Raw genomic sequence first — 26,232 nt, 5'->3', positions numbered from 1 at the left:
GGGGGCTCCGGCGTGGGGCGTCGATCCTCTGCCGGGCTCGTGGTTCCGTGCGTGGCGAGGAGCGAGGCGTGGAGCCCGACTCCCTGTCCTCCGGGCCAGGACTCCTGAGTCCATGTGCGCGCGGGGCTCGGGGTGGCCGCCCCCGGTTGGGGCTCCGCGTGGGTGGCGAGGGCTGCGGGCCCAGCAGGGCTGGTTCAGGGGCGTCGCGGCCCTGAGAGGGTGGCAGTGGCCCCCACAGCTCTTGGCCTGGCCCAAGGATCTGGGCACGGATGGTGACCGTCAAGTTACACCAGCACCCGCGGGCGGCCCTTCGCGGGGGAAATGGGGCTCTCCGGGTCCATCCTGGGGTTTGTGCAGAGGAGGGAAGGCTTGGTGTGTGGAGGACACTCGGTGAGTCTTTTCTTTCCTGCCTCTGTGAAAGGAATGTGCGGAGTTCCTGTACCTGTACCTGCTGGACAGCTTGGGATGCTGCTGTCCCCTCCGTGAGGTCCTCACCTGCACCTCCCGGGTGGGGTGCTCGGGACCAGGCCGGCGCAGGCATGCCCATGCTGTCTGAGGACTCTGGTGAGAGTGGCCCCTTTTCGTGCCCTGCCCGCCCCGCCTGCACACCCTGGGGACGAGGGTGGCTTAGGGTGCCCCGGGGCAGGAGGCCCTTCGAGCGCCGCCCCTGATTTCCTGTGCCTGCCCCAGGCCTGCATGAGACCCTGGCGCTGCTCACGTCCCAGCTGAGACCTGACTCGAGCCACCGGGAGGAGATGGGCTTCCTGCGGGACGTGTTCAGTGAGCGGAGCCTCAGCTACCTGATGAAGGTGCCGCCGGAGGGCCCCAGCCACCTCGGCCCTCGGGCATCTGAGCTGTCCCGCCCTAGTCCCCGAGGCTGTGGGCGGTGCAGGGGTGCAGAGTCAGCGGAAACCTGGTGTCCTTGCAGATACACGAGAAGCTGCGCTGCTACGAGCGGCAGAGCCCGACCCCGGTCCTGCACAGCGCCGTGGCCCTGGCCGAGGACGTGAGTCCCGGGACCTCCTGGGCGGTGGCAGCTGACTTCCTGGCAGTTGCTGCCTCCTCTACCCCTGTTGGCGCTGCTTAACTGAGGTGTCTGTTGGGGCCCCAGAGTTGAGGGCCCTCCTCTTCCTCCTCCTGATTGCCGGGGAGGGCCTCACAAGGCCTGACGGGCTAGGGGCTGGGGGCATGGTGACACCCACTCCTGTTGTGCTCTGCAGGGAGCCTTCTTCCTCAGCTGTGAAATGGCAGCTTTGTGTGGGTCCAGCCCTTCGCTGGCCATCCTGACGCTGGCGCCACGTGGCGCCCTGGAGTCGAGGGGCCGTCGCCGTGTCCCTGCTCCCCCGGCAGGCTCCTGGGAACTGAGTAACCGAGCTCAGAGGCTCCGTGCTAAGATCCACTTGCAGCCCCTTTCAGGGGGCAGAGACGGGGTCTTGCTGAGTTGCTTAGGCTGGGGCTATGGATGTGTGCCACCATGCCTGCTGGGCTCCACACTGTTCAAGGGAAGCTTCTGGATTCCCGGTGGCCGCAGTCCTCTGCGCTGCAGGACTGGGGAGGAGCCACCCACGACCTCCACTTGCTCCCCATAACTCGCTGTGTGTGGGGAGGGCCTGGCGGGCCGGGGCAGCCCCCATACCTGCTCTTCCCTGCCTGTGGCATCGAGCAGGTTGGGTCCATCACCCACTCCCAGGCCCCTGCTGCCTTTGCCGCCTGCTGTGTGACCTTCCCACGGCACCCATCTCCCTGCCCTGTGGTGTCCTCAGCCGTACAGTGGCCCAGCCATGGCACAGGGCTGGCCTGGTGGGGCCAGGTTCAAGTCCCAGCTCTGCCACCTGGAGGTCGGCGCCCTCAGGGCTCAGGGTTCTCATCTGTGTCCTGCACCCTGCCTTCCTTGCAGGGGTTCACGCAGGGTCAGGGCTCCCTGGTATGACTCCCGGGGCTGGCTGAGGGATCCAATTTGCCCCTGGGTGTCAGAGGCCGGGGAGCAGCTCCCTGAGGACGCACCTGTGTCTGTTGCAGGTGGCGGAGGAGCTGCAGGCTGCCTCTGCGCATGGTGATGAGAGGGAGCTGCTGCAGCTGCTGGCCACGCCCCACCTCAGGGTAGGGACCCTCGTCCGGACCAGCCACCTCCAAGGCCACCCCTGTGACTCACAGCTCCCGCGTGGGTTGCTGGAGCTCCGCATTGCTGTCCTTCTGGCGCGTGCGTGACCCCCGCCTCCTGCCCCCCTGCAGGCTGTGCTCATGGTGCACGACACTGTGGCCCAGAAGAATTTCGACCCCGTGTTGCCGCCTCTGCCCGACAACATCGACGGGGAGTTTGAGGAGGAGTCAGTGAAAATAGTGCGCTTGGTGAAGAATAAGGAGCCCCTGGTGCGCAGCGCCCGCCTCTCCCCTCCCAGAGGCTGCCCGGGGCCTCCCGAGTCCCCGGTGTGGGCAGCAGCTGCTTCCCTGCGCGCTGCGGCCCTGGCGGCTTGTTTGTGTGCAGGGCCCTGCTTTCCCCTCGGCTTTGGGTCCGACCGGTGCTGCGGCTCAGGGCTCCCTGTGCAGACCGCCGCAGCTCCTTAGCGGGGTCTTCTCTGGTGTCTGCTCTTTCCTGGGCTGTGCCCTATACCTGAGCGCTGGCGGGGGCTGGTTGGGTGCCGGGCCACCTCGTGGTTGGGGTGGGTGGGTCAGGCATCTGAGGCACACGTTGTCCCCATTTACAAATGTCTGCAGGCGCTGGTGGGGCTGGGAGCTTCCCGTCTCCCCATCTGAGGGTCCGGTCCTCTGAGATTTCACAGGGTCACTGTGCTGGTCCTAGCAGGAGATGGCTGGTTCTCCTGTGTGCCCCCCGGATTTGCTGTTGGTGATGGGAAGCTGGGTCTCGAGGCCGGCCTCCTCCCCAGCCTTCCTGTTCTGTGTGCGGTGCAGGGAGCCACCATCCGGCGGGATGAGCACACTGGCGCTGTCGTGGTGGCCAGGATCATGCGAGGGGGTGCGGCCGACCGCAGCGGTGAGTGCTGTCCCTTTCCACTCCCTTGGCCACTGCCTGTGACAGGCTCTGCCCGCCTGGGCTGAGGCACCCTCTCCTTCCCGCCAGTCAAGATAGAAAGGCTGATTGATGGCTGGGGTCCTGGGGCCCACGGAACAGTGTGTTGTGGATCAGCCTCCTGCCTGGTGTGTCCCCTCCCTGCCCCTGCAGGGTCCGTCCGGCTGCGTGGCCCAGGCGGTGGAGGCCGGGTTGAATCAGAGTGCAGGGCAGTGGTGGCGACCCTGAGCAGGGAGGCCCTGGAGTTTGGGGCCCTGATTGAGAGGTGTCCTAGACCAGAGCCAACCAAATGCGGAGGAGCGCCTTGGTGGCCCCTGGGTTCAATTCCGGAGCTCCCTCTCCACACTGCCATGGCCCAGTGCTCACCGGAGCTGCAGACAGGGCGGGATATGAGGATGCCCACAGCAGTGCACGCCATACTCCAAGCTCCTCTGGAGGCTGAGGCAGGAGGGTCACTTGAGGCTAGTTTTAAGAGTGGCTTGGGCAGCATCATAAGACCCCATCTCAAAAAAAAAAAAAAAAAGCTGATAGGTGGCCACGTCCAATGCTCCTGATGACGCTGTCCCTGGTGCCCTGGGTCCTCTTGCTTAGGTGGTGCTCCTGGAGTCCACACCTGGGAAGGACAAGACTTGAAGCCCTCTACTTCCTTTTCTGTTCGTGCTCTTGCAGTGCTGGGTTGGACCCAGGGCCTTCACCCTGAGCTGTGTCCCCAGCCTTGTTTATTTTGAGACACAGTCTTGCTGAGTTCCTCGGGTAGGACTCAAACTTGTAGCTGTCCCGCCTCAGCCTCTCAGTGAAGGTCACAGGCGTGCACCACCGCACCCAGCTAGTTAATGACGTTTTAAGGAGGTGGAAATTGGGGCAAGGAACGCAGCTTTCTACCCTCACTTGTGTCTCAAGATCAGACGGCCGCATCTCTGGTTCCAGCTGGGCTTGTGCCTGGGGCCGCACTGGGCAGTGAGGAGTGCATGCCCCATGCTGGGTCTCCAGCTCTTGTGCTGACGCCGCCCTGTGTCCCCAGGCCTGGTCCATGTTGGGGATGAGCTCCGCGAGGTAAACGGAGTCGCCGTCCTGCACAAGCGGCCAGACGAGATCAGCCAGATTCTGGTTGGTGCTGCTGCCTGCGGGCTGGGGTGGGGAGTGGGCTCCCAGGGCTTCCTGGTGCTGGCGGCCTCTCGCCTTCGGGGCTGTAGCCCCAGGGCCCCTCCTGGTCCCCTGCTTTCTGGCGGAATGCCGGGGCAGCTCTCTCCTCACCTGGATTGGGAAAGGAGGGAAGGAGGAGGTTTCTCTGAGGGCAGGGCAGTGCGCGGGGCCCACATCTGGGGAATGAGTCCAGGGATGCCGTGGGCCCTGAGCAGGGTGCACGTCCTGGAGTCGAGGCCGAGGGGTGGGCACATGGGAGGAGGGCTCCGGCTCTGAGACCAGGCGGGCTGCGGCCCCCGGGGGACCGGAGGGTGACAGGCCCTCCTTCCTGTCCACCAGGCCCAGTCCCAGGGCTCCATCACCCTCAAGATCATCCCGGCCACCCAGGAGGGGGACCGCTTCAAGGAGAGCAAGGTAGGGCCCGGGGTGGGTGGCTGAGGCCCGAGTCCGCGCCAGCCTGTTAGCGGGATGTGAGCAGGGTTTGGTGGCGCCTGCTCATGAGGGACAGCGGTGGCCGTGGGGGGCATGTCCGAGCAGACCCTGGTGAGGCTCCCTTGGTGGCCGCTGCACTGATGCTGGAGCCCGACACTCAGCGGCTCCCGGCGCAGAGGGAGGCAGGAGTGGTACCTGCGCCCTGAAGAGCGCAGTTGGGGCTCCCTGGAGGCGTCTTGTCTCGGAGGCCTGTGCTGGGAGTTGGGGGGCCTCGGGGAGCAGAGCAAGCTGGAGAGCAGGCCCCCACGCAGGGCTCTGGGGAGGTGCTGGGGTTGGGGCCGGGGTCCCGCCCGTGTGTGATGGCCGGAGTGCTTCGTGAAGGGTTGGGGTGCCAGCCTGCCTGGGGTCTCTCAGAAGCTGCCCTGGCCCTGGCACAGGGGTTTCGGTGCACACGGGGACCAGGTTGTCTGGGGTTTGTCTCTGGGTCCTCCTCTGTCACAGCAGGCGCTTGCACTCAGCTGTGCCTGGCAAGGCGTTAACCCTCAGCGGTCCCGAGCTGGGCTGGAGGCCCGGGAGAGACAGCGTAGCGGGGCCCGTCTTTCTCAGACTCCCCTGCCGTGGATTTGCTTGTTTTCTGGTTTTTTGGTGTTGTGGATGGAGCTAGGGCCCAGGCTTGGAGCTGAGCTGGCCTTTCTATGACGTTGGTTCAGAACCTCCCTAGGTGGAGGCAGAAGGGTGCCAGATTGGGCCTCTTGGGTGTTGAGAGGGAGTGAGCTTGGGGACCGCACCCGACGCGGAGCCGAGGCCCACCGGGTCTGACAGCGGGGTGAGGGCGAGTAAAGGGCGTGATATGAGGGTGCCTCAGTGGGGAAGACGCTCTTCCCTGTTTGCAGTACTAGGGATGGAGCCCAGGGCCTTCGTCATGCTGGGCAAGCCTCTCCCACGGAGCTCTCCCCCAGACTGTTTATTTCTATGTACTTCCAAGACAGACCTGTTTTTTTTTGTTTTGTTTTGTTTTTGGCATGGGGGATCAAACTGAGGACCTTGTGCTTGGCAGGCAGGTGCTTGTGCTGCTGAGCTGTATCCCCGGCCCAGACTTTTCTCAATCACCCAGGTTGGACTTGAACTTGGGATTCTCCTGCTTCAGCCTCCTGAGTAGCTAGGAAAACAAGTGTGTACTACCCTGCCTGGCAGAAGTAACCTAACATGGCTGTATGGCTGTTTCTGTTCTTCTTGTGCTTTTTTTTTTAATTGTTCTGGGAATCAAACCCAGGGCCACTCTACCACTAAGCTATACCCCAGCCCCTTGCTCAGCTGTCCAGGCTGACCTCAGACTTTCAGTCCTCCTGCCTCAGCCTCCTCTGTGCCCTGCTCATTGTGACTGTGCTTGTTTGCATGAGGCTGGCGCTGGCCGGATGGAAAGTGATTCCTGTAGCAGGCGGCCGAGCTCCCCTTCGCTGCTCTGAGGGCTCTGGCTTGGCCCTGGTTCCGCTGGAGGACACGCAGGCACTGTCCCCAGGGCCTCTGCTCAGGTTCCTTCCTGACCCAGGTGCTGGTCAGAGTTGCCGGTCCCCAGCTGTGCTGGCTGAGGCTGGAGGGACTCTCTCCCCAGTGCTCAAGGCAAGATGGCCTTCCCCTCCTGCCGGCATGCAGAGGCAGAGTCGAGCTCTGTCTCAGGATGGTGCTGAGCCCAGGTCCTGCTCTTTTTGCCCCTGGGCTCCCGCGGCGCTGATGGCCACAGGGTTACAAGGGACCCAGATAGCGGGGGCCTCCCGGGCGGGGCGTGGGGCTCGCAAGCAGTGACTGGGAGGCGGGACTGGGTGGCGGGAGACGGAGCAGGGTCTCGTGGGCCTCTGCGTTCTTACGGGCGGTGAGCTTCGCATTTCACAGACGCGGTCTCCGGGCACAGGTAGGGCAGCGTCCCAGCTGCGGGTTGCACTGCGTCCCGCTTGGTCCAGGCCCACGACTGGCTGTGGATGGCACGTGGCAAGCAGGGGGGCGGGAGTGTCCAGGTGGGGGGAGAAAGGCAGCCCCATGCCGCTCTGTTAGTTTCTGATTGTCCAGGAATTTCAGGATGGGGGCGTCTGAGATGACTGACGCACAGTTAGCAGAGCTGGGTGCAGTGGCGCACACCTGCGCTCCTAGCACGTGGGAGGCTGAGGCAGGAGTATCGCAGGTTCGAGGCCAGCCCGGGCAACTTAGTGCCTTAGAGAGACTCTGTCTCAGGAAAAAGGGCTGGGGATGGAGCTCATGGCGAAGACCCCAGGTTCAACCTGCAGTGCCGCAGAAAGCTGTGAAGGAGCAGAGGAGACCAAAGCCAGCTGCTCTTCCTGGGACACCCCGGCCCTCTGCGTGGCTGTCACCTTCGGCCACTCACAGAGCTCTCCCCACAGGTGTTCATGCGGGCCCTGTTCCACTACGACCCCCGTGAGGACCGCGCCATCCCCTGCCAGGAGGCGGGGCTGCCGTTCCAGCGCAGGCAGGTGCTGGAGGTGGTGAGCCAGGACGACCCTACCTGGTGGCAGGCCAAGCGTGTGGGCGACGCCAACCTCCGGGCCGGCCTCATCCCCTCCAAGCAGTTCCAGGAGAGGTGGGTGGCGGCCGAGGTGGTCCCCCTGCTGCAGCGCTGCGCTGCTGCTCCTGCCTTGCTGTGTGAATGTTGCATGCAGAAATGGGGGTATTTTCTTGTTGTTCTTTTAAAATTTTGCTGTACTGGAATTGAAGCCAGTGTTTTTTTTTTATTTTGCATTTTGAGACATGGTCTCCCTAAGTCACTAAGTTGCCCAGCCTGGGTTCAAACTTGGGATCCTCCTGCCTCAGCCTCCCAGAGTGCTGGGACGACAGTGCGCACCACCACATGCAGTTTTGTTTTCCTTTTTTAGCGTAGCGTTTTGGCACTGGCTGTTCCCCTACAATCACGTGCTCTCTCTGTGGTGTGATTTGAGCTTTGCCCTCCACAGACGGCAGGTTTATCACAAACCGGGCTGGCCTTGTGCTGGGTACCTTGGGTTGCCGGGGTGGTGGGAAGTGAGAGGTCCTTGAACACACCCAGGCGTGCAGGAGGTGTCCAGCAAGGGTCCTGGTGGAGGGCGTCGCTGTGCCTCTTCCTGTGTCACGAGGCTGCAGTCACGCACACAGAGGCCACTCAGTCCTGAGCCGTTTCCATGGGGTCTGTGTCCAGGGTGAACCTGGGCCGAGGCTGGGGTGCCCGGCTGTGGCTCTGGCCTGGCAGCACCCTCCTGGCACCCATGTGTGGGGTGTGGCAATGACTGTACTGGCCTCCTGGCGAGGTCCCCAGGCCCGGGGGCTCTGCAGCACCCTGAGATCTGGGTCCCCTATGCCAAGGTGAGCGGGCTGCACCCTGCTGTGGTCCTCAGGGAGCGCCAGCCCTGGCAGGAGCCTGGGTGCCAGGGCCCTGGTGACACTGACAGCCCACGGCTGGTGCCCTTGCAGACAGCGGGGCGGGGCGCTCTGCCTGGGAGGAGGGCGTCGTGCTGGGCCCGGGGTCTGGGGCTGCCCTGTTCCCTGGAGGGGGAGGCTGTGGGAGGCCGTGCTCATCGGGACTCAGGCCTTGGTCCCCTCCGAGTTCCCGGCTCATGGCCCCCCTGGTGTCCCGCAGGCGACTCAGCTACTGGAGAGCGGTGGGTGCCCTGCCGAGCCCCCCGAGCCTCAGGAAGCCACCCTGTGAGTAGCTGGACACTGCCCGGAGGCCATCGGGTGGGCAGGACTGGGGGGTATGGGGGAACTGGGGGCGGCGTCTGTGATTGGGGCCCTCAGATGGCACTGGGAGTTCACCGCTCCTCAGTGGGGTGCGGACTCTGGCTGCGAGCCGTCCTGTGTGGGGAGACGCGGGTCCCCCCAATGGCCCTGAGCCGAGCGCGGCCTCCTGGTGGTGGTGGTGCGTTCTTGGTGCGCGTGGCCCCCGAGAAGCTTTGTTGCTCACCACGTGCCCACGTGTAACACAGTGTCCTGTGCGTTAAGGACAAACCCCCGCCCTCCTGCCCCTGTTTACCTGGTCCTCATTTCCTCATGGCGCTGGGGAGGAGCCCAGGGCCGCACGCTCGCTGGGTGAGCGCTTGACCAGGCGCCCCGGCCTTGTAATAATCACAGCAGTCCCCGGAGGTAGGCAGAGTCGGGTGCCTCTCCCCAAGGGGGAAGCTGGAGCCTCCAGAGCTTAGTGAGCACAGCTGGGGTTTCGGGCACCCCATGTGCAGATGCCAGGTGACCAGAGCCCGCTGGCCTATGGCTGAGTGCCCAGGGTGGGGCACCTGCCTTTCCCAGCAGGCCTGCAGCCTGGGTGGGAGCGGGGAGCCGCGGGGCCCTGTGGGGGATGCAGGCAGAGCAGGCGGGGTAGCAGCAGCCGGCTGGGGCCGGAGTGGTGGGGAGCGGCAGGCGGAGCCCCGGCCCCCGACTCCTGCCCGCTAACGCTGTCCCATCTGTCTCTTGTGCAAACTGCAGACGACCAGCCTTGTGACCCAGGTAGGCTGGTGTTGTCCCGGTGACACAGGCAAGGCGCCTTTTCGGGGGGCCCTTGGGCTGGAGGGGCTGTGCCCGCTGGATGGGCTTCTGGGCCTCGGGCCCCCAGCTTTCCACCTGCCCCGTGGGAAGGGGCACCTGCTGCTCCTGGGCCCGGAAAGGCTGTGGGGAGAGCACGGGGCACGTGTATCTCAGGGGTTGAGCCGTCAGGGCAGCCAGGACCCTGGGCGCCCTGCCCACCCCATCCCTGGCTAAGCATGGGTCCAGCCCTTCACCGGTTGCCCCCGTTTGGTTCCCAGAGACCTGTGACTGTGACGGGCACCTCAAAGGCCACTATGTGGGTGAGTGACCGGCCGTCCCGATGCCCCTCGGCCTCGCGAGTTGGGGGACACAGCAGAGCGATCAGGGGAGCCCAGAGTCCAGCTGCGAGTGGCAGAACCCGAGACCCTCATCTCCCGGCCCGTCCTGCAGAGTGCGGAGCGGGGCTGCGTCCCTCAGTCCCTTTCCTGGGGACGAGGACGTCCCCCATGTATCCTCAGCACCTCGATCATGCTGGGAACCTGAGCCCTCGCCTGCACTCTCTCACACCACGGTCCCCACCTCCGCGTGCCCCGTCCAGTCCCGCGGGATCTGACCAGACCCCGCTGTGTGTAGCTTTGTGTCCTGGTTTCACAGGTGGGCAGTGTGGGTCTCCTGAGGTCAGCTGCAGGTCAGCAGAGTGGTGACTTCGTGCCCGTGGGCTGGATGCAGGGCCCAGGGCTGGCAGGGAGGCAGCCTTTCCTGGGAGGTCAGGGACAAATGCACCGTGTCCCTCTGCCCTCCCAAGCTGGTCTGAGGAGGAGCTTCCGGCTCGGCTGCCGTGAGAGGCCAGGCAGCTCGCAGGATGGGAAGGCGCCTGTGGGCTCGGAGTCCCTGGAGTTGCCCACCTATGAGGAGGTGGCCCGGTACCAGCCCCAGCCCGGCGAGCGGCCCCGCCTCGCAGTTCTGATTGGTACGTGGCGTCTCCAGGTCTAGGGTGGTGGTTTCCTCCCGGGGCGCAGGGGCTGGTGGGAACCCAGCTCCCCTCTGCTCTCCAGGGTCTCTGGGTGCCCGGCTGCAGGAGCTGAAGCAGAAGCTGGTGGCTGAGAACCCGCAGCGCTTTGGCGTCGCCGTGCCACGTGAGAGGCCTGGTGCTCGTGGTTGGTGGGGGCCCCGGGAGTGTGTCGGGGCCTGGACGCCACATTCACCCGAGGATGGGGCAGGACTGAAGCAGGCTCCGTAGACGGCTGGGGCCCCTGGGCTCTGCCGCCTGTGGCTGTGGGCTGCTGGCCGCTGTGCTGGGCTCCTCTGTGCCTCAGTCTCCCCAGCAGCAGAGAGAGGCCTCCTGCTGACCTCAGGGTCGTAGGGACCAGGATGTGGTGGGGAGGGTGCTGTGCGGGACTCCAGGGTCCTGGCCAGGTGGGATGGGGGAGCCCTGGGGGCGCCCGACACTGCGCCCTTGTGCTGCACCCGCGCCCAGCTCTTCTCCTCCTGTGAAGACACCACCCGGCCGCGGCGGAGCCACGAGAAGGAGGGTGTGGAGTACCACTTCGTCTCCAGGCAGGCATTCGAGACTGACGTGCAGCACAGCAGGTAGAGTGGGGCCGGGGTCCCCGCCTGTCCCCAGGCCCAAGGGCGGTGGGAGGGGGTGGAGGGGAGCCGTTCTCCTCCGGCTGCCTTCGGAGGCGCGGGAGCCGCACACCCGCCTCCTGGCGCTGTCGCAGGTTCCTGGAGCACGGCGAGTACCAGGAGCACCTGTACGGGACCAGCCTGGGGGCCGTGCGCGCCGTCGCGGCCAGGAACAAAGTCTGCGTGGTGGATGTGCAGCCTGAGGTGAGTGCCCGGGCCGGCGGCCGAGAGCTGGCAGATTCGCGCGCTGGGGGCTGGACGTCGTACAGGACGCCGGGCCTCACTTTAAGGACATGGCAGCCTAGGATCCTGGGCATTAAATATCCTGGGGTCACTGCGAAGCCTGGAACCGCAAACAGGATCCGTGTGCCAAGCTCTGTGTGATTGCAGGGTGCTCGGGCCTCATGGTGGCCCCAGCCCAGGGCAGGGACCCCCGTGGGGCAGGTTGTGGGAGGGACAGTGTCCCTGACATAACACCAGATCAGGTGCATAGACGCAGGTGGCGTCTGTCCAGCTGGTTGCTCACAGAGCCCTGCTGCCTCGGCCACAGCAGTGGGTGGGTGGAGCAGGGCCTGGCGAGTGACCCACAGCCAGCACCTGAGCTGAGACCTCCCTGTCTTCGAGGGGCCTTCAGGCCCAGCTGAGTTCAGGGTCAGAAGGGAGGGGCGGGAAAAATCGTGTCCGGGTGAAGCCCGCTGCCACAGGAGTGGGTGACTGGGACCTTTGCCGCTGGGGTTCCAGGGGCGGCACTTTGCAAGTTCCACATCACAGCAGGGTCGTTTCCGTGGGTGTCGTAACCCCAAACTTCCTTCTTCAGGCTCTGAAACAGCTTCGGACCTCAGAGTTCAAGCCCTACGTTGTGTTTGTGAAGCCGGCGGTGCAGGAGAAGAGGAAGACGCCACCCCCGTTCCCAGCCTGTGAGGACGCAGCAGCCCTGCCTGTGAGTGTGGCCTTCAAAGGCGCAGGAGGCTCGGGAGGCGCCTCTCTCGGGCATTGCGGGTGGTGGGCGTGGGGCTCCTGTGCAGAAGGCCACCGATGGCCACAAGGCCAGAAGGCCCAGGTGGGACGTGGCTTTGTGGCACGTGTCCCTCCCAGCATGCACACGTACGCACACACATACGAGCCCTGCCCCCAGCGGGGGCTGACACCTTCAGACAGTGTTTTCCTGCTTTTGTTTCAGGATTGGGTTTTGCAGTCCTGGGGGTTAAACCCAGGGCCTTCGCGGGAGCTCCATGCTCAGCCCTTTTTCCGTTTCGCTTTGAGACAGGGTCTGGCTAAACCACTAAGGTGCCCAGGCTGGGCTTGAATTGTGGTGTTCCTGCCTCAGCCTCCCAGAGTGTTGGAATGACAGGCGTGTCACCAGGCCTGTGGTCTTCTAGAGACCGGGTCTGAGTGTGACAAACCACATGTATCTGGGTGGGGCACCCAGGCCGAACCCCCATGTTTTCTAACTGCAGCACAACTGCCAGGTCACGGTGGTTGCTTTCAAACATGTCTGAACCGTGGCAAATCAACCCAGCTGTGACCCAAGGGTGCAGCTCCCGCCTCGGGCTCAGGGCCTGGCCTCCTCGTCCAGCCCGGGCTGTGTCGTGGCCCCGCGTTGTCTTGCCGGAGCTGCACCGTGCTGGTTTCCAGAGGCGCGGCTGAGATGGGGACGCAGCTGCGGAGCCACAGCGGTCTCTGCTCACTGCCGGGCTGGGTGCCCTCGGCACGTGGCTGTCCGGTGGCCGTCCCCTGCCCATTTGTTGAAAAGATTTTAAAATTTGATGGTCTTGGCAGCCTTGTCTAAAGTCAAGCAGGGAAGGGTTTGTCTGTGGGCTCTCGGCTGCATTTTGCTGATCTGTGCTCACACCTTGCTGCCGTCTCGGGCGCCGTGGCTCTGTAGGGTTTTGAGGTTGGGAAGTGAGATTGTCCACATGTTCCTTCTCTTCCAAGGTCATCTTGGCCCTCTGGGTCCCTGCCGTTTCCATACAAATTCTACGGTCAGCTTGGCAATTTGTTTTGCTTTGGTTTTTTTTAAACAAATATTTTAGGATTGATGGGATTTAATAACCTAGGGTAAAAGGCTTTTAGAGTCAAGAATCAGTTGGCCCCCCCACCCCTGGGGAGGCTGAGGCAGGAGGATCTCCAAAAGTTTGAGACTGGCTTGGGGTCCATAGTAAGACCCTGCCTCAAAAAAGTGAAAATAAAACAACAAAAAAAGCAGTGATGGAGAGGATAATAGGTGGCTTCCCAGGAACTGAGAGACCAGCCAGCTCCCATGGGAAGCCAGTTCCCAGGCACTTGGCATCTCAAGTAACGTTGATGTCAGAGTGACTGGTGTCCCACAGCCTGGCCACGACGTCATCTGCTCCTTCCCTGAGTCCTCCGCAGCCTGCTGTGTCCTGTGAATCCACCTGGCCCGTGGTTCCAGTTGTCTGGGGTCCAGTGTTGGCCTGGTGGTACAGCCCGTGTCTCGGGAGGCTGAGGCAGGAGGATCGAAAGCTAGAGCCCAGCCTGGGAAACTGTGAAACCTTGTCTCAAAGTAGGGCAGGTGTGTGGCCCAGTATATGTGTCGCCAAAGCAACATGGCTTGTGGCTCAGTGAGAGGCTCTGTGTTCAGTCCCCGGTTCTGTGTGCACATATGTGCAACACACACACACGACACGCACACCTGTGCAGACGCATGCACACACACGTGCGCCCCAGCCGCCCCGCCTCTGCCCCGCAGGACGAGGAGCAGCAGGACGTGGCCGCCTCCGCTGCCTACGTGGAGCAGTGCTACGGGCACCTGGTGGACGCCGTGCTGGTGCGGGAGGACCTGCCGGGCGCCTGCGCGCAGCTCCGGGCGCTGCTCGAGAGGCTGGGCACGGACGCACAGTGGGTGCCCATCAGCTGGGTCAGGTAACTCTGTCCTGGGACATCCTGCCACCGGGCACTCGGATCCACGCGGCCGGCCTGCCTCAGCCTACCACCCAGGAACGGCGCCCCAGACAGCAGCAGTCCCGCGGACTCCCGGGAGGAGACAGTCGGGGTGCCGTGCTGCCAGGCTTTGCCGTTTGTCACTGTGCCCTTTCATGGTTGGTGGGGCGCAGCAGAGTACCCGTCACTCACTAAAGTGTACGCAAGCCGGGTGCGTCTCTGCGGGGGAAGCCCTGGCAGGTGGGCAGGCGGCGGGCGGCCACTCAGCACCATCTCTGCCCCTTGAGTTGGTATGCGGGACGAGGAGCTGTTTGCCCGCACTTCCACACTCTGCGTTTCCAGCTGCCAGCCCTGAAACGCTGCGTCAGTGTGTTTGCCAGTGCAGGCTGTATGCGGGAGGCTCCTCTCCTGCCATTTTATGTAAGGAGCACCTGCGACTGTGGGAGACAGAGGGGCCTGGCGCGGCCACAACTCGCCGCCTCTTCCCGGCGGAGGGACCTGAAGGCGGTCCCTTGCCCCAAACCCTGTTGCTAACGCTGGGCCTTGCCCTGTCTGATGTGCCTGTCCTTCCCGGGGTTGACGGTGGCCTTGGGTCAGCCTGGCCGTGCTCTGATCCTTGGGCTCCTGCGACCTGAGTTGTCGGGGGCCGGGCAACCCGCTCCCCACGCTCCGTCAGGCCTGTCCCGTGAGCAAAAGCACAGGCGCAGGCGCGGCCTCGAGTGGGCCCTGCGCAGAGGTGGCGGTCACCCAGCTGTGGCGAAGCTGGCCAAAGTCTCCATTCTGAGGGTCGGCCCGTGTGCAAGGTGAAGGCCCCGTGTACCTGAACATGCCAGGCCACGGGTGAGAGTCTCGCCTCCCCGTGCCAGCTGAGAGACGGTGAGGCTGGAGAAAGACAGACAACATGCGTAGAAAGCGGCACCGCCAGGCGGTTGGAGCTTGAATCTCCTGGTGTTGGAGACGTCCCTCCTACCCGCTACGTAACGCTCCCGCATTGTCTGTGTGCAGCCCAGGCTGGTGTCAGACTGGCAGTGATCCTTCTGCCTCAGCCTCCCGAGTGCTGGAATGATGGGAGCACCATCACTCCCAGCGTAATACTCCTCTCCTGTGGTCCCATCATGGAGGCCCCCCGTGAAGTCAGCCTTGCACAAAATGTCACTGGGGTGACAGTGCAGCATGCCATGCTGCCTGAGTCGGACAGGTGGCTGCTTCCAGCACAGAGGGGTTGGGTCGCTGCTGCCGCTGAGAAATCTCCTTTCCACCCGCTGCGGCTCCCCGGGGGTGGGGCTCCCTCCCGCGGGTCGGGCCTCCTGACCACAGAGCCCGGGCGGCAGCCGGGAGGGTGCGTGGAGGGGCAGAGCAGTTGATTCCGCAGAGGAGCCGGGATCTAAGCTCCGTTCCCAGGCGATCATGAAGTGAGTGGTGGGGTGGCCTGCCCTCCGGTGTCCAGGCGGGGCAGGCGTTTCCTGTGTTGCGTACAGCTCGGCTTCCTGCTGCTTACCCGACGCTTCTGCACGGTTCCTCAGAGACGAGGCGTCCAGATGCCTGGGCTTTGGCCTCCCACCCCAGGGGACACTGCCCTTTGCCTGCTGCTGGGTGGGCGGGGGCGAGGGGGGCAGGGGTCATGACGAGGTGCAGTTTTGCTGTTAGAAGCAGGAAAGTGTGGGTCAAACGCTCCCGACTCCCCACTGGCAGAACGTGTGTGCACGCAGCTCCACGGCGGTGCAGCTGGCAGCGCACGTGTGCTGAGCTCGGGGACGGAGCTCACTGAATCTCGGGCCCAGCCCCACCCCGTGGCTCTGCCTGTGTCTGCAACCCAGGAGGCCGTGCGCCCGAGGGATTTCTACACGCAGATGTCACTCGTCCCACCTGCGCCCACACTGCACGGCTTGCGTGGCAGCTCAGCGCCGCCTGGGACCTGCGGGATGCGGTGCTCCGGACCCATCGGGTGGATGAGCGAGTGGGTTCACCCTGCCCGACAGCGCTCGGTTCTCTGCAGGAGCCGGGTTCAGAGGCCTCGGCCACCTGTCACGTGCAGGCGGAGGGGGCACGTTCCATGTCCGCCATCGGCCGCTCTCACCACCGTTCGAGTGTGTGCGCGCTGTGAAGTGCAGAGTGCGTTCACAGTCATTAAGGGTGGAAGACGCATTGCCATGAATCGCCCTGAAGATACCCCGCCTCGCCTAGACACACTCGCCCCATCCTCCCACCCCTTTCTGCAGCAGCCCTGGCGTCCTCCCGTTTGAGTCTTAGTTGTGCTGTCCTGGCTGCCTCCATGTCTGAGCACATTCACAAGTTTCCCCTTTGCAGTCGTCTTGACTCTGGAGAGTGGAAGTCCAGTGTTGCACCTGGCGGTGAGGGGCGAGGACAGTGTCTTCTTGTTTGAGCCTACCTTCCTGGTGGGTGGCGCTCGGAGCAGCCGGCACTGTGCTTTGGGTGGCACCTCATGCAGACCCTGAGGAAAGAGGACTCCAGAGCTGCTTCACTCAGAAACGGAACAGAACAACGAAGAATGTGTTTGAATTGAGGGGGAGGATTTTGAAAGGGGATTCTTGGCGGTGTGTCTTTTGCTGTGTCATCTTTTTAAAAATGTAAACATCCTCCGGGGGATGGTGGGGCACACCTGGAGTCCCAGCACTTGGGAGGCTGAGGCAGGAGGCTAACTGCAAATCTGAAGCCAGCCTGGGCTATGTAATGAGTTCAAGGTGAGCCTGAGCTATGTAGCAAAACCTTGCTTCAAAACAGAACAAAAAAGTAAACCTGCACTGTGGGGTTGGTCACCCTGTGCTTCGGGGCGTGTCTCATCCAGCTGTGCGTCTGCGCATTTAGTGCTGTGTGGTCTGTGCCGGCAGTCACGTGTCCTGTAGCTCCCGAGGACACGGTCCGGAGGCATCCGCCTGTGCGTATGGCCCTGTTCCCACGGCTGGTTCAGAGCTCCGGCAGCATTTCCATGTGGTTGTCCTCCCTCCACCCAGCTTGGGCTCCTGGCCCCTGAGTTGGCCTGATGGTTTCAGAACAAGATGGTGTCAGGTGCTCTTTCTTCCTTCAAGTGCAGCTAAACATGCGGGGGTTCTCTAGCAGACCCCGAGGAAGGGGCTCTGAGAGCCGCCAGGCTGACGGAGCTTCAGGTTTCAGCACCACGGCCAGCTCCCTGGTTCGCTAGGCTCCCTGGATGGGCTGACCACCGCAGAGCACAGAGCGAGCGAAGAGGCCGCGCCGGCAGCGTAGCTCGCCCCTCAGGCCTAAGGTGGGCGCCCCCGGGCCCCCAGGAGGTGGCCTGATGCACAGAGGCGGCAGCAGCCGACAGGTCTGCCTGCCCTAACTCGGGCACAGAGACAGTGCCGAGCAGCAGGATGTGGCCTTGTACCCTCGGACCTAGGGCAGTGACCCGCCGGAGACAGCAGCAAGGGACGGGGCGGCAGCCGCTGCCGCAGCTCCTGGGAACAGCAGCTCAGGACAGCACTGCAGGAGGCCAGGCTCAGGGTGACAACAGGAACCCGCTCCCTGTACCTGAGGGCGGGTGCACCACAGGCCAGGGGAGGCCGTGGGCTGGCAGTCACCACGCTGCGGTTCAGGCGTGGCTCCTGAAACAGGAGAAAACTTAGCCATGAACTGGGAGATAGGAAAAGGCCCCACGGGAATGACGGGAGCACAGCAAGCGAAGCGTGGAAGGTGGGAGGACCCAGCAGGGCGGCGACACCGAAGAGCAGGTCAGTGCAGGACGACAGCAGCCCGGTGGACTGCAAGCTGAAAATCAGAAAGGACAGGTGCCGCGGGAGAGGACCCTGCGGCGCACCGGCTGGGAGCGTACCAAACCCAGGGGAAGCGTAAGCCTGCAGGTTCAGGAAGTGACCGAACACCGGGCGGCCAAGTCAAAGCCCCCGCACATCAGGGTTTGTCTCCTGGAAAGATGGAGAAGAATCTCCACAGCCGGGAGACCCTCCAGGAGGGGGGGCGGTTCCCACCTCTGCCGCTGACTGGTTCCAGCCCTGAGCGTCCCGGCCCTGCACTGGTGAGGCTGGGTCTGGGTGCAGAGTGGGAGCCCGGTGCTTCCTGATGAGGGATCAGGCAAGGCAGGCGGGGACTTGGGACAGACAGACAGACGGGGAGGGGACCCTCTCACTCCCGTGTTCCTGCTTTGAGGGCTGAGCGAAGCAGCGCCGTGTCCCACGGGGCTGCGCATGGGCTGAGGTCATTGAATCCCCCGCGTGGGGGAAGGCAGCAAGGGAGATGCCAGAGGGTGGAGACTGCGCTGGAGGGACACCTGCGTCCAGGCGCGTGGGAAGCTGCGGCGCGTGGTGGCCACGCAGGCCGGCTGTGTCAGTACCGGGGCCTCGGACACCATGGAGAGAGGGCCAGCCCGCCTGAGCGACAGCGCAGCCCGGCGTGCTCAGGTGCCAGGCTCCATGGAAAGCAGAGGCCATACGAGCGGGAAAAAAAAACAGGCACACGCACACTTACTGTTTTCAAAAGCACTCGCTGGGGAGTTGGGGCGTGGACAGAGCGCACCTGGATTCTGTTCTCCTCCCTTCCTTCCCCACGCCGCCCCTGCCCACACGCCGAGCTCCGCCTCCTGCTTCCTATTGTCTGTCATTTTGCTCGTTATTCTGGGTTTCATGCAAGGAAAAACCACGCAGGTCTGAGCCTTGTGTCTGATTTATTTCTTGGAACAACGATCTCGAAGTGCACCATCTTCCTACAGCTGACCCGGTGTGCCCTCCTCTGCTCAGAGCGGGGCTCCGTGTGTGGATGCTGCACCCTCCGTCCGTTCACCTGTTGATGGGCACACAGGCCGCGTCCACGATTCACCCACCACAAGCCATGCTGTTGCAAACACGGGTGTGTGAGTGGCGCCATAATGCAGCGACTGTAGCTCTTTGTGGAAGACACCCAGAAGGAGAATAGCTGGGGCCAATGGAATTTCTAGTTTTAGCTTTTTCAGGAATCTCCATGGGGATTTCCATAAGATGCGCAGTTGCCACAGGGATTTGAACGCTCCACTCTGAGCACCCACGGGACGACCAGAGACCACCAGGACGGAGGGTGCGCACCAGCGCTGGAGCCCTCGCCCAAAGCCGCGCAGTGTCCATTCTTTTCCCAGTGCCTGGGTGCGTCCAGGTGGACCATGCCCAGCTCCAGAGCACTGGACGGCAGGCTGTGCTGGCTGGCAGGTTGGAGCTGGGCTAAGCATAAGGGCACGAAAACCTCCGGAGGTTTGCACCCTGTGCAGATGAATGACGCCCGGAATGTACCGGTGTCCCAAAGTACAGGGGCTGAGCTGGAAGCTCCAGCCACAGGTCCAGCACACAAGTGCATGAGACAAGGCTGGTGTGGTGGCACACGCTCGTCATCTGAGCTACTTTGGAGGCTGAGGCAGGAGGGCTGCCAAGTTGGAGACCAGCTTAAGCAATTTAGTGAGACCCTGTCTCTAAATACAGTGCGAACAGGGCTGGGGATGTGGCTCAGTGGTAGAGCGACCTGCATTTCCGTCCCCAGTAGTGACCAAAATTACTGGGATCAGAAAGTGTCATCTGTCAACTAGAAAAGACCGTAGTGCTAGCACCTGGGGCTCGCCAGGCTTGGGAAAAGCCTGCTCATCTCCTGTAAGAGCCAAAGCCACACAGCCCTGTCCCTGACAGCTGAGGCCCAGCACCGTCAGACCTCCAGCACTGGTGACAGGGTGGCGGGAACCGTGGGGCCTTCTGGAGGCCACGGTGGCCATTCAGCAGGGTGCATTCTGGGTGGTGGGGCCTGTGGGCCGTGGTGAAAAAACGGTCTTCAGTTTCCTAGGAAAGACCGTTACGAATTTATGTTCTTTCAATAAACACTCTCACCACCTGTACCAGACAAAGCCGGATTTTGCTGCGTGGTGGTAGGAGCTCCTCTGGACAGTGGCCACCGAGATGGGGCCCGGCCATGCTGAGCGGGAGGAATGGGGAGTCCGGGGGCAGCGGGGTCCGGTGCGAGGACCGCTGGCTGTCCACTTGGCCGTCTGGAAGGAAGGGGGTCCTCAGTGCAGGTGGGATTGGGACCCACTGGTAACGAATTTGCACTTGGGCATCTTGATGTTTCAGCCTTTGGCTGGGATAATTGCAGTTCTGAGAGGGGAAGCCCAGGACGCCCCCAGACTGCAGAGGTAGCACAAGGCCAAACTGCAGTCCGGTTCACACCCCAGATGTCAATGTGGATCTCGTCAGGACCGGAACAGCCGCATCGTGTGCTCTTGGCCGCTTCTCCTAGGGACTCCAACCCTGCTCATGCACATATGTGTGCACGGGTCACCTGGCAGCTTTGTTCATGGCTAAACCAATCATGACCCATCCACAGCTTGGAACACGGAGTACTACACAGCAGCAAAAAAGGGACGGACCACTGATAAAACTGGGAGGAACCTCGAGGGGATGATGTGGAGGAGACCAAGCTAACGCACAAGGAAGCGCGCCCTGCGTGACCCGGCTTATGTGACACTTGTGAAAGGGGAGGCAGATTAGTGCTGGGGGCGCTGGGGACGGAGGGCAGCTGTGGCTCTGCAGCGTGGCACAGGCGTCTTCCGATAACGTGCGACGTCCACGTCGGCTGTGTTTACACGCAGAGCTCTGCACACACAGGTGCCCACGCACTTTCCTGGTGCTGATGTCCTGCCAGGTGCAGGACTGGCCACGGTGCTGGGAGACCTTGGCACGGCCCCGAGTGTGCAGACTGTGCCCACGCGGGCGTCGGCCGCGATTTCAAAGGACAAAGTGAAAAGCCAGGTGGGAAAGACAACAGGTGCACGGCCCGTGCTCTCGTGTGCAGAGCTGGGAACCGGGGACCCCGGGGCTGTGTTGTCATCTGCGGCACCGGGCGCTCGGGGCGCCCACACCGGAGACGGTGAGATGCCGTCACCAGGGCCCAGGGACTCGGAGAGGCTGGTTAACAGGTTTGGACACCCGCGGAGGACCGCACCGTGTCCACGTGGGGGGCGAGACACCAGTGTGCCCGTTACTGTGGTTCCAGCACAGCCTGGAGAGGGACCCGATGCTCCGACACGGAGAGACCGGGCGCCTACGCGAAGGACCACGCTTGCTCGCTGCCGCTGGGCCCGGGGATCAGAGCACCACCCGGCCCTCACCAGCGTGCACGCTCGTCGTCTCGAGCCAGAAACCAGACTCAGCACCACCCTGGCCACCGAGAGCACGCGACCTCCCACCCGGGATGGTTTCCCAAGCAGAGCCCGCGAGGCGTTCACAGAGGCACACACGGCACTGTCCCTGCCTCCCCTCAGCCGCCTCTCCTCCCCGAACGGTGACCGCGCATGTGAGGCCCCTGTGCGCCCCCTCCTGGAAGCTTCTTGCCATCGTCCGGATGGAATCACCGCTGAGCTCCACGTCTGACCACTGACACCCTGGGCTTTATTGTGGCATCCTGGGGTAGGGCCCTTGGCTGCTCCGGAGGGAGGGTCTTGCGATTCGGCGGGGCCAGAAGCCTCCGCCATCTGTCTCCGCCTCGGTGCTGACCTGGTGTCGGTGGGGAGAGGAGGGGACACAGTGCTGCAGCTCCCTGGGAGCCGGCTGCCCCTTTCTCCTCTGCCCCGGGGAGGACACTGCTTTGTTACGAACGCTGTTAACACCCAGCGCCGTGGGCCAGGGGCACAGGCTGTCACGTCACTGGCACCACATCACAGTCCGTGAGGCCTCCGCCAGCGTCTTACGGGAACAAATCGCTCTCCTTAGACCCCCCACAGAGCCTCAAGTGACAGGCAGTGTCAGCGTCCTTTCCTTCTTGGAGGGAAAGCCGGGAAAAGAGCTCTGAGGTCCTGGACGGGTGGCCACGCCCCAGGAGGAGAGACTGCTCCTGGTGCGCAGTGTCTGCAGGGTCGAGCGTGGTGCTCCGAGGGCCTTACCTACTCATCCTGGGAGAGAAGGTACCTGGTCGTGTTCCGGATATAGCGCCTCGAGTTCTGGAAGAGAGTCAGGTTTCAGTCAATGCCGGGCCACAGGGGCTGCCCCTCAAATTCTGAGCCGTCAGAAGGCTTGGGGAAGCCAGAGAGGGCTTTCTGAACACTGCAAAGAAGCTGGTGGGGTCATACACACTAGTCATCCCAGCACTGAGGAGGCTGAGGCAGGAAGATTGCTGTGAGTTCAAGGCCAGCCTGGACTACACAGAGAGAGCTTGTCTCAAAAAGCAAACAACAAAACAAAACAGTAAAGCACTGCAGAGGCTAGGCATGGGGGCCCACAACTCTCATTCCAGCTACTCAGGAGGCTGAGGCAGGAAAATCACAAGTTTGAAGTCACCCTGAACTTCTTAGTACCCAGGCTAAGTAAAGTGTAGAGAGGGGGGCCTGGGATGTGGCTAAATGGTTAGAGCGTTTCCTCAGCCTGCAGGAGGCCCTGGGTTCCAGGTCCAGGACCACACAAAACAAAACAACGACCACCCAAACCACACACCACCGCCCACACCCTTCCATGCACAGCCTCTCGAGGGGTGAGCCGGAGTGGAGCCGGTCAGCCAAGCTCAGAACCACAACGCCTCGGTCCGGCCCACTTGGCCTAACCTTTGCTGAAGTGAGGGCTGTGGGGAGGTGCTCCCATGTGTCCCCAGCACTGACACCCAGCGAACTACGAGATGCAGGCCGTCTGGCCTTCGCACCCCAGCTCTGCCCGCAGCAAGCGGTTTGCCCAGCAAGCCTCGCGTTCACACCATGTGGCCCTCTGGGCCGAGTGGACCCGCTGTACCCCTGGGGGCCTGGGGGCACCACATACCTGCCAGTCTGTCTCAGACGCATGGCGGTTGTAGTGAGTCTTGCGGTCGCCCAGCCGCTTCAGGATGGCCTGGTTCTCCAGGGTGATGCGCATGAGCTCGCGGTTCCGCATTTCTCTGTTCAAACTGAAAAGCACCAGATGGGGTGGGTGGGAGACGGCGCTTCTCCCACACTCGGGCAGCACCTGTCTGCTGAGCCCAAGCACCACGGCGGCCTGCGGACGGCACCACGCCTGAGCGTGTGGAGGGTCGCCCCGGCTGCCCAGCCCCGCAGCCTGCCAGAAAACGCAGCTCTGTGGCTCTGGGGTGAATCTCAGGCTGGGTGCTCTGTCCAAGGTCCCAGAAACCAGCACTGGCAGGGACTGGCTCCCGCTGGATGACACAAGTAGTAGTTGGCAAGTTTTGGTTCATCTCATTTTCCTTTACTTCTAGTTTTGAGATTCACAAAGGTTGGCCTTGAACTTGAGGTGTTCCTCCTGCCTCAGCCTCCACCTTCAGAGTGCTGGGATGACAGGTGTACGGCATCACACCAGCAAAAATATATATCATTTCATCTCTCCCTGGTGCATGGGACCCAGCAGTACCCAGGAAACAGGTGTGGAACTGGTTTAAAGAACCACTTATCACAGCCTCAGCTGGGGGGCTGGATCTGAAGTTTCTGAGGCTGCAATCCTGACCCCAGAGTGGTGGTATTCACAGGAGGGGTTTGGGCGGATGACTAGGTCACCCCAAGGGGGCCCGTGCTCTCATCCAAGAAGCCTGAGGGGCCCCTAACCTGTCATGCCACACAAGCTTACAGTCCACACGGCTGGAAGCAGCCCCGACCCAACAAGGACCTCGCCAGCACCTCCGCCCCGGACTTCCCGGCCTCCTGAGCCGAAGCTTGGGTTGCTGCTGTGAACAGTCACCGGTTTATGGCACGGCAGCCTGACACTAGGCCACAAGGTCGCAATGTCACAAAGCCTGCTGTGACAAACCCGGGTAAGTGTCCTCGGTGAAACCCAGGTCAGCATCAGCACCCTTGAGAGACCCCCTCCTGGATCTGCCTTCTCCCTAGAGTGGTCTCTCGGGACACCTCAGGAACCCGGCCTGAGGCCAGCAGGTGCGGCGCTACCTCTTGGAGAAGTAGGAGTTCCAGCAGTCCACCTTCGCAGGGCCGCGGTGCGCACTGGCGATCTTCTCACACAGCTGCCTGTTCTCATACTCAATTCTGTCGATTCTCTTTTGCTCATACTGTAAGAGGCCCCAGCACACCGTGGTGATGCACACGGCTTAGCGTGGGTCCCTGTCCCCTGGTGCTGTGGGAAAGGGCGCCATGGAGCACCCCGGGAATACGGGGCAGTGCTCAGGGGACACGGGCGGGCCGGGGAGGCGCCTTGGGTCAGGTGGGAGCTTTGAAGGCTGGGTGTGTGTGTGTGTGTATCTTTAAAAGAAAGATAAAGACCTGGGGGCTGGGGATTTAGCTCAGCAGCACAGTGCTTGCCTGGCAAGCTCAAGGTTGTGAGTTTGATTCCCAGTACCAGAAAAAGCCAAACAAAAAGAAAGATAAAGACCAGCCATGCCCACCCGCAGAGGGCACGGAGGGTACCTGCAGTTTGCTCAGCTTTAGAATGAGGTGTGTGTGTGCCACAGGAGGCTTGGTGTCCACAGCGGGCTTTGCTGAAGGGGACGGCAGGAGGAACAGTGTCAGCCCAGGAACCCGGGCCGTGCCCCGAGCCCTAGGCGTAGGGTTTTATTCTGGCCCCAACCCCACCTGCCATCTCAGTGTGGGTCACTCCCCCAGACTGACACCGCCGGTGTTTGAGCAGAAGTGACGGAGCGGCAAGGGTCGAGTGGGACTTAGAGACGGGGTGACTTTCAGCCGCCCTCCGCGCCAGCAGCCCACTGCTGCCACCGAGTCCCACCAGAGTTTAGGCCGAGGGCGGCGGTGTCCGAGACAAGCCCTGGGGCCCGTGCCGCGCCCCCTCCACAGCACTCAGCAGGGCAGGCCGAGCCGCCCAGAGCCGGAATCAGGCCCTGGCTGGCTTTGCTGTGGTCCCTGAGGTGCCCCTCCTGATGCCCAGCCCGCAGGTTCTGCCCAAACCTATCTGGAGCCGGTTCCGGTGAAAGAGGTAGTGGCCCAGGTCCAGTTTCTTCCTGTAGGCAGTGGTCTGCCTGTGGTTGGAGACGATCACGGGGTAGGCCAGGTAGTCCAGGGAACTGTTCATCTCTTCCTCCTCGTGTCCCTGCAGAAGTGAGGTGCCCAGCGGCTTTGTGAGCTGCTGAGCTGTCCCCAGGGCAGGCTGTCACAGTTGGCCAGTGTGACATCAGGGGCCTCTGCACAGCAACTGGAGGAGTATGTGCCTGGCTGCGTCTGGGCGTCCGTCTTATTTATTTGCTTTCTATTTAGAAGAATTTTTGATTTTACTATTATTACTGCTTTTTTTTGAAACAAGTTCTCACTATGTATTCCAGGCTGGCATCAAACTAACTCACAGTGATCCTCCTGCCTCAGCCTCCCAAGTGTTGTAATGCCAGGCACACACCACAACGTCGGGCTGTTTTTAAAACCGACATGAAACCTGTAGGTATTTTGGGGTGCAGGGCACTAAAGTGACCCAGGTGTACGCTGTGATCAAGTCAGGGTAATAAGCACTTCTGACCCCTGGGACTTTTATCATTCTATGTGGGGGCTTTTGTTTTTCTTCGTTATTTTTTTGAGGCAGGGTTCTGCTATGTAGCCCAGGCTGACCTTGAACCTGGCAGTTTTGCCTCAGCCTCCCCAGTGCTGGGGTTACAGGTGTTTGCCCCCGTGCCCAGCTTGTTTTTCTGCTAAACTAAGTCCACATCTAGAAGACATGGGGAGACATGGAGAAGGAGCAGGGGTGGGGGCCGTGAGGGGACAGTGCAGCCTTGGCCCTGCGTCTGGTGCTGGGTTGGGAGCCGAGGCTTCCAGGGAGGCAGAGGTGCTGGAAGGTACGGGACCCAACGCCTCCATCTGCCGGTGCGGAAGTGGCCCGGCAGCCGCAGCGCTGCTGACAGCCAAGAGCGGTGCCTCGCTGCGGCCTTGGGAAGGGGCCGCGGCTTCTCCAGCGGGAAGCGGCTGTGGCTGCCGGAGACCTCTGTCCACTCCACGCGCGGCGCGGAGCTCGGGGAGGGCTGGGCTGGGGGCTGCGCCGGCTGTCCCCACTCGCGCGGGGCGTCCCCAGCGGAGCCCGCGTGGAGCCACCGCGCAGAGGACGCCCTCGCTGGGCTCCCTGGGCTCGAATCTCCCGACCAGAACCTCCTGGGAGGGGCTCAGGCTCGGCGCCTGTTACCTTCCGCGCTCGCGCCTCCTGTCCTTGGCCACTCCCGCCGGTCACCTGGTGTCACCTCGCGCCGCGCTCGGACCCGCGGTCACCAAGGCCGGGGTGGGGCGTCCGCGCGGCGCGTCCGCACTCGGGGAGCTCTGGCTTGGGATTCCGGATCGGGATCGGCCTGTGTTATTACCTCCCCTTCGGCAAATGCGCCCGAGGTGCAGTCTCCGGGTCGGAAGCGAGCCAGCGGCGCAGGGTGGGGACCCTGGAGGCGACACGGGGTGTGCCCGGCCCACGGGGACAGGGACGGCGCCCCGCACTGACTGCTTGTCCGTCCCGGCCCACAGTCACAGAAATCAGCTAGGCTGAGGGCTCCACCAGACGGCCCTCCACCCTCAAGAGGGCGGAACTTCCACCAGGCGTGAGCCCCAGGGTCCTGCGGAGAGCAGAGGAGCCTGCTGGCCCCTCGCGTAGCCTCCCTGCCGCGGCCACCAAGCGGTCTGGGCGGGGCACGGGGCGGGGCACGGCCTAGTGGAGGCGGGGCTAAACGCAGGCGGGGCCAGGCGAAGGGCAGGGGGCGAGGCTGGGCTC

The 26,232-nt window shown here is 63.0% G+C and overlaps 3 protein-coding genes across 3 annotated transcripts in view; 1 reads left to right on the top strand and 2 right to left on the bottom strand.

Moving 5' to 3' along the window:
- Positions 1 to 541, bottom strand: part of Cd300lg (CD300 molecule-like family member g) — a 23,227-nt gene extending 22,686 nt beyond the window's left edge. The window contains exon 1 of the mRNA XM_005394643.2: positions 496 to 541. Coding sequence (XP_005394700.1) covers positions 496 to 541 — 46 coding nt within the window. The remainder of the gene's footprint in view (positions 1 to 495) is intronic.
- Mpp3 (membrane protein, palmitoylated 3 (MAGUK p55 subfamily member 3)) lies at positions 422 to 13,635 on the top strand (the record flags this gene model as incomplete). The annotated part of the gene is given in 18 exon segments (XM_005394510.2): positions 422 to 564; positions 691 to 809; positions 929 to 1,006; positions 2,020 to 2,100; positions 2,233 to 2,370; positions 2,911 to 2,992; positions 4,050 to 4,135; positions 4,511 to 4,585; positions 6,997 to 7,193; positions 8,223 to 8,287; positions 9,062 to 9,082; positions 9,379 to 9,420; positions 9,906 to 10,070; positions 10,156 to 10,236; positions 10,597 to 10,690; positions 10,822 to 10,930; positions 11,544 to 11,666; positions 13,437 to 13,635. Coding segments are annotated over 18 exon segments (1,758 nt in total). The 3' UTR covers positions 13,614 to 13,635.
- A 7,357-nt stretch (positions 13,636 to 20,992) lies between these two features.
- On the bottom strand, positions 20,993 to 26,232 carry LOC102006197 (chromosome unknown open reading frame, human C17orf105; the record flags this gene model as incomplete). Its single annotated transcript, XM_005394509.2, is given in 7 exon segments — positions 20,993 to 21,120; positions 21,507 to 21,563; positions 22,369 to 22,492; positions 23,481 to 23,599; positions 23,955 to 24,025; positions 24,450 to 24,591; positions 25,663 to 26,232. Coding segments are annotated over 5 exon segments (495 nt in total). The 3' UTR covers positions 20,993 to 21,120.

Source organism: Chinchilla lanigera, unplaced genomic scaffold (assembly GCF_000276665.1).
Source record: "Chinchilla lanigera isolate Chin_1 unplaced genomic scaffold, ChiLan1.0 scaffold00050, whole genome shotgun sequence".
Lineage (NCBI taxonomy): Eukaryota > Metazoa > Chordata > Mammalia > Rodentia > Chinchillidae > Chinchilla > Chinchilla lanigera.
Note: the sequence above shows the minus strand (reverse complement) of the source record. Positions and strands in the feature narration are given on the sequence as shown.